At 38.8% G+C, this 11771-nt stretch overlaps 1 protein-coding gene across 1 annotated transcript; it reads right to left on the bottom strand.

Moving 5' to 3' along the window:
* Positions 1 to 1718: 1718 nt before the first annotated feature.
* On the bottom strand, positions 1719 to 11721 carry bap1 (BRCA1 associated deubiquitinase 1). The gene is made up of 17 exons (XM_007552101.2): positions 11554 to 11721; positions 11316 to 11345; positions 11142 to 11196; positions 10886 to 11018; positions 9303 to 9422; positions 8271 to 8332; positions 7955 to 8097; positions 7028 to 7106; positions 6805 to 6928; positions 6518 to 6614; positions 5810 to 5985; positions 5391 to 5524; positions 4198 to 4661; positions 3867 to 4093; positions 3601 to 3693; positions 3433 to 3505; positions 1719 to 2509 (listed from the first exon to the last, which is right to left on the bottom strand). Exons 1-17 carry the CDS (start codon positions 11591 to 11593, stop codon positions 2376 to 2378), a joined length of 2184 nt encoding a protein of 727 aa, XP_007552163.1. The 5' UTR covers positions 11594 to 11721; the 3' UTR covers positions 1719 to 2375.
* Between the last annotated feature and the right edge of the window lie 50 nt (positions 11722 to 11771).

The following is an 11771-nucleotide window of genomic DNA, read 5'->3' as shown; positions in this document are numbered from 1 at the left end:
CGAAGGAGCGCGCTGACGCAATGGGTGGTGACTTGTAAGGCTCGTACGTGCGCGTTCACAGTGATCAGCTATCTTAAACAGCACGCAGCCACCCTTCTCAACCCCCTACATCAGGATTGAGTGGCATTTTATTGTTAAAATTTAGTAAATATTATAATTATGAATGACATACTAAGTTTTTACAATAATAAAAGAACTCACAAAGTCAGTCTATAAGCAGAATTTAATTTAGGGTACCATTATCAGTAAATCACCACCAATCTCACCAATAATATCTCTTTGAAATAGTCCAAGCTTGATTCTTTGCGTATTGTGCATTTAACACCTCTTAATAACTTTGAGAGGTGTTAAGGCATTCCTATTAATAAGCAGTAGAAATCGTGTTCTGGGAGCAAAGAGAATGATTAAAATTTGATTTACTTTTTTTGTCCCATCATGGAGGTAGAAGTTCAGTCCTCAACAGCTAGCATCTTGCAACCTTTAGATCAGTGGTGTCAAACTGCATTCATCGGGGGGCAGAGTTCTGCAACTTTTAGTTGTGTCCCTTGTTCTCCACGCTTGAATCAAATGGCCAAGCAGCGTCATTAATATTCAGTCAAGCTTTACAGAGCTCTAACTTGCAGATTAACACTGTCAAGAACTGGATTTGGCCACCCCTGTCTTATGGCATCGCATGCTGACCAAGTCAAAGACTACCACAAAGACTGGCAGTTGTGTTTTCACTACAGTATTAATAGCTTAGACTCAGGAACGTCTGGAAGGAGGGACCAATATAATTGGTTGTGCTTACAAGCACACATGGAAAATTGCCATTCATCGATCAGCAGATTTACAGTTATGTAGGCATGCATAAATCTGACTCCAGCACAGACACAAGTGGTAGAAATAAATGACGAATGATGAATTACCAGCACTAAATAGAAAATAAATATCGAACTACAAATATTGTCCTTTGTATGATTACAAGGACATTGTTCAGTTAATTTATGACTCTTTTACATGTGCTGTTCACATATCTTTAGAGTCAACAAATTCAGGTACATTCTGCATACATGTAGATCCAGATTTGAAGTTTTGACATCTGTAATTCATGAGAACTAGCCTGGAGGACCTAGGCAGCATCCTGGGCCAGCTCTGACAGCACAGCAAGAAGGCAAACACTTCCTCTCCTATGTGTTAAAGTTTGGAACAAGGAGCTGCACTACAAATGCACAACTTTGCATTTACACATAACTAAAGCTTTCTACCATTAATAATTTTAAATTAATATCAAAGCAAAAAAAAAAAGTAAACTGCTTACTATTTTGATACTAATTTAAGTAGCATAGTTGCATAAACTGACAAACTAAAAATCATTCAGAAAATTAAAAGTAGAGGAAAATTAATGACAAAGGCAGCCGATTGCTATTTACATGCAATCAGAACAAAAACTAAATGGGAAGTTTTAAAAATCTGCCTAAGTGACCAATATTTTTTTTTTTTTAAATGTGAGTAGCTTTCGTTACAGCAAATAGATCTGAAACGGTCCAACTTGGTCTGAATGATTACTCTCCCTAGTGTATGGCTACTGTCACTACAACCGATCCACAAAATCAACCAGTGTACAAACCTATAAAAACTTTTTTTTTTTTACATAAATCTAAAGCAACTCATTTAGTGACTCCCAATCAGTCACATTTAAAACTCCAAAAGTCAAAGAAATTTGGCTTAGACTAAAGTGCTTTAATAAACCAACTTTATTTCAGAATAAACTGGCAAGCACAGAGAATTACCGAATTTAGTCTACGGGCCAAATAACATGTAAATATATACAAAAATATAAAGCAGCACAAATTCAACTTAACTCACTCCGAGATCCAAAATGGGTACAAACACAAAACCTGTGTGTATATCTGCAGAATCCCCTAAAGACACATAAACAAGTAAAGACCTTTAAAATAAAAAAGGTATTTCAAACCCTTACAGTCATATTGTCAGTTTTAAATAACATGATAAAAAGACAACAGTACGTTACTGGGTAAATTCCTCCACTGAATGTGTTGACGCTGAAATTTACTGAAAGAGTAAAAAAGAAAAAAAGAAAAAAAAAACCCACATTCAATACTTCATTGGCACTGAGAAAATATCAACTTTTAGTTAACAGTTCAGTTTTACATAAGCTCGAGCTGCTTGAAAGTACTGGCGATAAAAACAATGCAAGCATCACACGAACAAACATTTACGAGAGCACGACCAAAAACAGATTTCATGAAGCACAAAAGAAATAAAACAAAATACAGCACAATACTGTCGAAAGGAATGATTTTTCAGAAGTGAAGCGACATCATGTTATTCCTTACAGTGATTGCTTGGTGTTCATTTGACTTTGACTGTGATTACTGGCGTTTGGCTTTGTAAGGTCGGGAGCGTTTCCTTCGATCAGGCTTCCTCTGCTTGTGCAGCCGGCCGATGCTCACTCCCTGCCGGCGGCGCACAGAGATGTTTTGCTCCACGAGGCTGGCCAGCATGCCTGTAGAATATGCACCGAAATATCAGGGAAGGCAAGAGGACAATATTAGCATAAGTGGAAGGTAGTTTTTTTTGTTATTAATCTTGGGTCAAACAGATGGAGAGGGATAAAGGTTTATGTAGCGTGTGACAGTGTTTTTTTTTTTTTTTTTGTCTAACTGGTGAGATTCTTCACAGCTCAAAAGCTTAGGGCAGACATCCCGAACTAACAAGTTTCAGTGTGGAAACGTCCAAGAGTTTGACACGAATGGTTTAACACAGACCTACAGAAAATACACCCGGTCCTGGGCTTGTGGTCAATCTGCATAGCTAAGCAAGAAAAACATTAACTGTCTAAGAAGCACAAAGTTAAAGATCAACACTTGTAAAACATATTAATCATCCACCCATCCAAGTCCATCTCTGTCGCTTTTTTGAGTGTCTTTTTACTATTTTTGACATGGAAACAAATGCAGATATCTTGACCTTGGAAGGTCAAATAGAACTGATTGTAAAACATTGTAAAGAAAACAACACGTGACCTGTGAAGCCTTTTTGGGGGCATGAGATATGTGAATTTTCATATGGTAGGTTAAACGAGCCTGAGGCAGCTCATTTTTTAAGGATTTTTATAAGAATGAAGATCCTTACAAGCAAGTTAAGCCCAAGACCAACACATTTTTACAATTTAACATTAAATATCCTGAAGATAAGTGAAAGTAGGGCTTCTTTAATCTTTTTAATACACCCGATCTTGTTTAAATATTGAAAATGTTTTGTTTTTAACCTTGAGCCAACAGCCTAGAAGCAAGAAGCTGTGCAAAATTTTTACTAGCTTTCGTTAATTAGACCACAAGAGAGTTTTAAATGACAGACTTTAATAAGAGGGGGAAGAAAGATTAAAAAACAGCAACAAGTATCAAAAACCACTAGTTTTTTTTTTACCTTCTTGGGCCAACATTGATATAAATGTGCAGATAAACTCGTCGTAATTGTGAGTCCTCCTCTGATCATCTATCTGCACAAGTAAAATAAACATTTAGACTCAAAGTCGACAAAAACAAATTTCGACCAAAAACAGTGAATTCAAGGTGAAATAACAAATGCACTTACTTTGAATTTCTTTCTCTTTTCTACTTCCTCCTTTAGAAACACCTCATAATTGGCAATGTCAGCTTCTACACACTTGAGTAGTGCAAGCAGCTCCTGCAAAAGGCAATGAGGTGACTCGCTGCTTGTGTTTACGTGTTTCTACCCATCACAGGCATCAGCTTTCTTACCGGCAGCACAAGCAAAAAAAACAAGATCTAAAGGTGCTATACAGTCCAAATATGCCTTGTAAGGATATGTAGTGCAGCACTTTACAACAAAGGACTTACTTTTGGAGAGTACTTATCCCCTGGTGGCTTGCTGTCTGCTCCAGACTCTGTAACATTGAGCTTTTCCTTGCCAGGTTTCAACTCTGCACCATCTTCGTTCTCGTCTTCTTTCTTCACCGCTACAGATGGTCCCTCATCTCCTTCCTTTATGGCATCTTTTTCATCTTCCTTCACTTTGAGTTTTACCTTCTCAGGGGTGCAGAGCTTCGTGCCTTCAGCAGAATCTCCTGTACAGGTAATGAAGACAGATGCAGCATGTGGTTTACAAATTAGGAACTCGAGTTTTACTTGAGAAAACTAAGACGGCGGCGTTCACTTCCTGTTCGCTCACCAGATGGAGGGAGAGCATAAATGACTCCGTCGTCTTGCAGGTGCAACAGCGACGCACTGACTGAAGGTCCCAGCTCTCTTACGGCGCGGTTGTGTCTGGAGTCCAGCCTCAACATTTCATCCTCTCCGAACAGCACGCGGGACAGATGGGACGCGACTGGGCTCGAGGGACGAGTGGCCGCCTGAGAGCGGGCCGGCGAGCGCAGCGGGGAGTTGAAGGCGCTGCCAATTTCAGAGGCCGTGTCTGTGCTTTCGTTGCTGGGCGTGGGGGAAGGCTGCGAGGCGGACGTGATGCAGATACCCCCGGTGCGACCTTCAGTGCGCACAGACAGAGGGGTGTTTACGCCGTCTTTTCTTTGAGCTTCCTTCTTCAGTTTCTCTGCCAAAACGTTGAGGGCGATCTGGCTCTCCATCCCGGTCCCAACCCGTCCCGTTCTGGACCGCAGGCTCGCCTTTCGTCTGAATCTGAGAAATGAAAAAAAAAAGAAACATATTTTACAGATCTTATCAAAACAAACATATTCATTATTAAAATGTTTAGAATTCTCTTTTAACTTTAACATCTCTTTTTTTTTTTTTTACCCCCAACAAACCTCTGTGATTTTTGGAGGGATTTGTCTCATTTAAAGGAAAATCTTGTTTGTAAAAAAAAATATAACAAAGTTAAATTTAAAAACCCTGATTCTGAATGCTTCACTTTCTCATTCTGACACCCTGATGTGGTTACCAGAATGTGTCACAGTGGGAGTAGTTTGTTCAGAATTGCGTCTTTTTCTTATCAGGGCCAAAAAGTTACATTTTTGTCTCTTCTAACCACAGAATCTTGTTTCACATGATTGCCGTTTCCCCAACATGACGTGTGGCAAAGTGCCATGAAGATTTCCCCAGGTTGTCTTTGACTTTCTTCCTGCCGCTCTTCTGTGAAGAGAATTTTTGTGAAGCGCATGACTAACAGTTGCTCCACAGACAGATTCCCCGCCCAGCGGTGGGTCTTTGACGCTAATTACCAACTTTTTCTCCGGCCTCTCTGCTGTCGTCCTTCCACTTCACTGTACCGTTTGTTCAGTTATGTTCTCTAAGCAACCTCGACCTCTGAGGCCGTCACTGAACAGCTGGATTTATACCGAGAACAAATCGAAGCTTGTGGTTTTAAAAAACTCTTGTAAGACGCTACATAGAAACTAAAACTCTTGCCTGCTGGAAGCACTGGCGGAACCTGCTGCTTCTTCCTCGTCTTCATCAAATTCGTCTTCGTCGTCTGAGAACGGAGGCTGAGGAGGGCCTGCTGTCCGAGAGCGTCCGACACCAGCTGCTAGGTCCTCCTCCTCCTATGAATCAGAGCAAAAACGATTACTGCAGGGTAATTGTTCAGATTTAAGTTTAAATGAAACTTTCACTGAAGGCATTGAGTTTAAAAGTTATTGTGTTTTCAATCGAAGATAAGAGGTTTGCAGGGTTTTAAGAAAAAAAGCAATACTGTGATATATTTTGGTATATTTTTTCGAGACAGCTCAACGTTTGATGGCATTTTCCTTTTTTTCCATGAATGGTGACACAAAACTGCAGTTTCATTACAACCGAAGCGCCTGGAATATCTTCACGCTCGTTCTCACCTGCATCGGGGACTTGGCGTAGTTGTGGTTGTCGAGGAAGGCAGGCAGGCGCTGAACGATGGGGTTGACTTGCTGGGCTCCTCCTCCTGTGGGGGCAGCGGGTTTTCCCATGACCTTTGAGCTTCCAGAGGGACCAGCTCCGTCCTTGGACTGACCCCCCGACTCGTCCACTGAATCTAGAATTAGAACTGGTTGAGTTTTACGCTTCTGAAAAATCCAGGCATGGACTATAAGGGTGTGAGACGAAGACAGATGGCACGGAAGATGGAGAGGGTTTATGAAAAGCGAAGTCTTGGCAAACATTCTCAATTAAATTTAATGTATCTGGCTCACTCTGATGAAAGATTATCCTTTCTGTTTTCTTTCTACAAGGACTGGCCTGTGTTTATCTCCAACCAGCAACGCTGACCAGCTTCTATTTCCCCTTCTACAGACAGGCCTCCTCACAGCATGATGCTGCCACTGCCGAGTTTCACTGTGAAGGTGTAGCTTTCCACTACAAAGAGCAATGGATCAAAACCAAAGACTTAAATTATAGTCTCATCTGATTAGAGCACATCCTTCTGGTTAGCTTGTTGAACACTTCAAACAAGGTGTCCTATGACTTTCTTTGAACATTGGCTTTCTTCACTGTTCCATAAAGACAAGATTGGTGAATTGAAAGAACGGAGTCGACAAAGTTAGCTAAAGTCCTTCTTGGGACAGTACCTGCATCTGCTTCTTTCTTGACGGTGTTTTCATCTGGAGACGAAGAGTTCTGCTGCTTCTTGTCCTGGACAACCTCAGGCTGAGTGAGCCGGATCATCTGAAGACGGGACATCATAATTTTATTAAATCATTATTAGGTTTTCATTAAGACACAGACCTCAGTCTGCAGGAATGCTCGAGAAGATTTTGCTTGGGTAAAGTTTGAAGCCACTGAACGTCGACAAACGCATTTCCACTGAGTCAAGAAGCGATTTAGGATTGAAACTTAGTTTGGCCCAGTTCCTGACCTTCTGCAGACCCTCCAGAATGGTCTGTCGGTTCCTCTTTAGAATATCCAGCTTGGACTCATACTTCATTCTGCGGTCAGGCACCACTGCCATCAGGTTGAAGCGGATATCATGGTACGGCTCACTGGAAAGAGGAAGAGCAGCAGCAGAATGAGAATTAAGCCCAAAGGGCTGGCATAGAAGGTAAAGCACTACTGCTTTTGCTAAATGGTGCGTGACTCACCCAGCAGTGGCCAGGCCGATCCTCTCCATAATAACACGGCGAGCCTTGTCGGTCCATTCCTCATCCTCTCCCCAGGGCCCTAAAGGATTGTGTTATAAATCTACATCATTTAAGAGCAAAACAACTCCAACGGCTCACAGAACAACCCTAGATGTGATGAAAAAGTTCAAGTGAAAATTTTAATAAGGCGATTAAATGCCTTAAGATAAAATAAAGGTCTACTATATTTTCAGACAGACTGGTCTTTTATTTTGTATTTATCTTCGACACCAAAAGTCCTAATGAGACAACATGTGACTTCAGTTAAAATTGCTCATAAATAGTTTTGTTTCATTTTTACTTTGAATTTGGTATTACCAGCATTAATGTAGATGACAGAGTGAATGATAAATGAAATCATAAATTTAGAACTACATCACTTAAGACAAAAGAGCTATTCAAACCAATTTGGAAATAATGAAAATGTTATTTCTCTCCGAACTTAGAAACAACCACTATCAAGTCTTTGTTATTACTGACTTTTAAGTGTTAGCCTTTTAACTGTAGCATCTTCATTTCATTCCATTCTGGACTTTGACTAGGCCACTCCAAAACCTTAATTTTGGTTTTGGATTTTCGTTGAGTCCAGAGTTATATAACCCAGGTACTCTCGAGCTTAACTTCACAAACTATTTCCTGAACTTTCTTAATCAGGCTTCATTGTATGTTCAATTATGACAATTCAAACCCTGAAGAAGTAAAACAGTCCTAGACCATCTTATTACCACCTGCTTATGCCAGATGCAACAGGAAGTTCATCTTCCAAAGCATTTTGTCTTGTCAGTCCACAAAATATTTCATCAAAAGTCTTGACAATTATCATAATATTCTACCTCAAGGGCCAGTGTACAAAAGGAATATATATATATTACCCATATAAAGTCTCACCATGATCAATGGGATAAGCCTTGAGCCCATCAAGCTCAAAGAGGCGGTCTTTGATTGGCACGTAACTGACAAAGTGGAAGGCCTCCATCGTCCGCACTGCACTGATCCCGTTCTGTTTCTCCGGAAGGTGCCTGGGCTCCGGTCTCCATGGAAACATCAAAACAGGGAGTTTGAGAAAGGGATAAATGCACAAAAGCATGCTATGTTACATAACCTGTCGGATCAGAAAAGGAAAAGTTTTTTTTTTTTTGTTTTTTTTTCTCTTCAGACCCAAGGCCATCTGAAAGTTTCTAAAGTAACACAGACTGTAACCTACCTGGCATGGCTGTTGTGAGCCCTGGCGAGCTCTGGAGCATTTCCTATCGCGTAGCCTTTGCTCTGGAAGCAAAGAAAAGCATACAATGTGAAAATTTTGTTGAGAAAATACAGAATATGTTGAAAGAAAAGGAAACACTTAAACTGAATAATTGTAGCTAAAAATAGTTTCACACAAAACATTTACTTAAGTATCATTAAAAAAGAAAAAAAAAGGAGTAGTATTGATGCATTGTATTTTTTAACTTCTACTTGAGAAATATTTTGTAGAAGTGCTATGTTTACCTGAGTACAATTTCTGGCTACTCTACCAACCTCAAGTTACTCCACAGAAAGACGAAGAAACACATTTTAACCAAAAATACACATGTCTGGTGAGACTTATAGTTTGTACACCAGTCTATCTGCTGTTTTCTCAGCAGGTAGAAAAAGTATTGTTCTACTTTTTTCTATTTGCTGAGCCTGTTGTGCCACTTGGAGGCCAGGTGAATATACAGCAGATATAGTCACTGGAAGTACTCTGCACAGTTCTAGCATTTATATTTTACCCACTGTAAGCAAGGGTTTAAAACGTTCTTTATTGTGGAAAATTATTTTGTAATTATGTAATTTATTTACATTTTTTTATTATTATTCTAAATACCAGAACCAGCACAGAATTTTTTATCTGTCTATGAATATTTTGTGTTCAGATCAAGCAAAACTATTATAGTTGCATTTTACCAAATACTTTTTTAGGTAATGATTTAGATGATCACTTTTTACTTCTACTTGAGTAAACACATAGTGAAGTAGCTCTACTCTTACTTGGGTGCAATTTCTCACCTCTGGGTTTATGCTACAAAATGATAGAATACCATAATTAATATTGTGTATTGTTTTAATGTATATTTTAGTAACACTCATACGAAAAGCCATGCTATTTTATTTAGCTGTAAGAATCACAATATTTTACAGCTATATTTTTTTTAAACATGTGGAAAACAAATCCTTTGAAAGCAGAAGTTAGCAGTTGAGTGGAGGGATAACTTACCTCAGGACTGAAGCCTTTAGTAAAAGCCTTAATGCGACTGAGGGTGGTGCCGAGTTCGACTCCACTGCAGTTCAGAAGAACACTCAGCAAGGCATGAGTGGCACATGAGTTTGGTATCAGCTAGAAAAGGACAAACAGATAAAAATCTTGAATGACTTTAATATTTTTTTTTTTTTTTGGGGGGGGGGCAAAGGGCAGAGGGTGGTTTGAATCTACATGCAGAAAGGACAGTGGATTTTTTTTTTAACATGTTACAACCCCAAACATTAGTGCACAGCTGTGATCTATAAAGGTAAATTGCTTGCTTATAAATCACAAGGATTTATGAATCTCATGTTTGTTTTTGTTTTTTTTTGCGTAGACCGTTTTCCGCCTTTTGATCGTACCTACACATTTTAGTATGAATCCCACGTACATTGACTCTGTTGCTATAAAGCCACTTTGTAAATAATTTGATAGTTTAACTATAGTAATTAACCACGACTCACTAGGACACAATCTTTAACATCCTGCCTGTCATTGGAAAGTGTTGCTTAAATATTTCAACACAATACAATCTTTTTGGTGAAGTGCACTGGCCCATTTTGCCCCTTCAACATGATGTGATGGTGTTCTAAGGCACAAGCTTCTCCCTTTTTCCTCCAAATGTAACAGCAACTGTTGTTGGCAAACACTTTTCTTATGCCCGTTAGGGATGCACCGACTGCAGTTTTCTGGCCAATCGCCGATAATCAATCTTTTAAAAGGCCTAATTTACCGATTCTGATTTTGGCCGATACCATTTTTATGTCTGAAATGTTGCTCAATACATCAATAAAGTTGCTAAATTGGCAACAGTGGGATGAGTGTTAACTGTAAATGTGCAGACATGATCTGGTCAGCCAGTTTGTCAGTCAGACCTCTCTAACAGGAGAAAAGAAAAGCACAGTGGTTGATTTTTAGACCTTTGCCGAGGTTGAAAACATCAGTGGATAAGATCGGCTTCACATGTAAAAATCAACCGATCACCGATCTCCAAAAATTAAGAATATCGGCACTGATAAATCGGCTGGCCAATAAACCAGTGAATCCCTAATGCCTGTTTTATTCTTCTGACATGTATCAAATAGAAGTTATCCATGGTAGGAAAAGCTTAGTTTGAATTAATGTCAGACAGTTAGGAAAAAAAATGCCTTTTTAATTCTAACAAAAATCAACATATATGAGCATGTACTTTTTTAACCCAAAGGAATTTTATATCCATTATTTTAAAATACAGTAACTATTCTGATTTTTCAAACATGGATGCATGACTTCAGCATTATTTAAAAGTATAAACTATTTTAATGAATGATTCACTTCTTTAACTTCTTTTACTGACAATTACTACCAAATCGTGACATTAAACATCTTCAACTTACAACTACTTTAACTGTTATTGTTCTACTCTGACATACATAATTTTCATTTAAATATGTATATATGGATGTATAATTTTCATTCATAGTAATCTACACAAAAAATCAAGAATTACTTATTGAAAGAAACACATAAAATAATACTACAATGATAAACACTGTTATATCCATGAATAAAACGGTTACCTGATGAGCAAAGAACATGTCATTTACAATTTCCTCATCTATAACTGAGGTCTCATCCACCAAGGTGTTGACTTTTCTCCTGGACCGCCGCTCTTCAATCCACTTAAACAGGAAGATGAAGCCATAAACAGGACTGAAAAGGAAAATGACACACACTTTTACTGCTGTTAAAAAAATGCATAAACATTTCTATGTTTTTATATGTATATATAAAATGTGTACTCCTGAAAGGTTGTTGTTTTGCAACCAAACTGACCTGTGACATTTACTTTGCAGATCATAGATTTCCTCAACTTGGACGCCTTTGACACCTACAGAAAAGTCCCAAAAAGAAACGTTAAAAAGTTAGGATTCGTTTTATCTTCTTTGTAAAGAGTTTGCAGTTTGCAGCAGCTCTGTGAAAATTTTAGTCTGTAAACCAAATGCTTACCAAAATCTTCCACCAGCAAAGTAAACAGCCCTGCAAAAACAAAACAAGTCAGTTGAAAGTGCAAATATATACACTGAAAAGCTATAAAACAAAATATTAAACTTTATTTTACATGATAGTTGTTTATTGTTCTACATTAAGGTTCATTTCTAAACGTTTATTTTGTAGCTGCACTGCCCAGTTGGCTACATGTGGAAGCTAATGTTTGTTAGCCTAAATATCTACCGATATTTCTCACCTGGATCACTCTCCAACTCCAGCCAGCCTTTGTTGTTCATTTTGAACGTCTGGAGAGGAGACTAATATTTAAGATGCATTCCAGTCCATGTCCAGAGGCGGCTGAAGATGTTTTGTAGCTGAACTCAGTTTCCTCTCGCGTAGCAAACGAAGACAGATCAACATAAACACAATAGACAAAACTGGTCGCTGACCAACTATGTCATCAGAAGGCGACAG

This window comes from Poecilia formosa, unplaced genomic scaffold (assembly GCF_000485575.1).
Source record: "Poecilia formosa unplaced genomic scaffold, Poecilia_formosa-5.1.2 Scaffold2, whole genome shotgun sequence".
NCBI classification, from domain to species: domain Eukaryota; kingdom Metazoa; phylum Chordata; class Actinopteri; order Cyprinodontiformes; family Poeciliidae; genus Poecilia; species Poecilia formosa.
This window is presented reverse-complemented; position numbering and strand designations above follow the sequence as displayed.

Bases quoted from the DNA above. Each gene is read 5' to 3' on its own strand.
- bap1 (XM_007552101.2), bottom strand. From the start codon at position 11,593: ATGAACAACAAAGGCTGGCTGGAGTTGGAGAGTGATCCAG. The intron at 9,423-10,885 runs GTAACCGTTTTA...GTCCTTTTCTAG, and splicing joins ACATGTTCTTTGCTCATCAG to CTGATACCAAACTCATGTGC. The intron at 4,094-4,197 runs GTGAGCGAACAG...TTACCTGTACAG, and splicing joins TTATGCTCTCCCTCCATCTG to GAGATTCTGCTGAAGGCACG.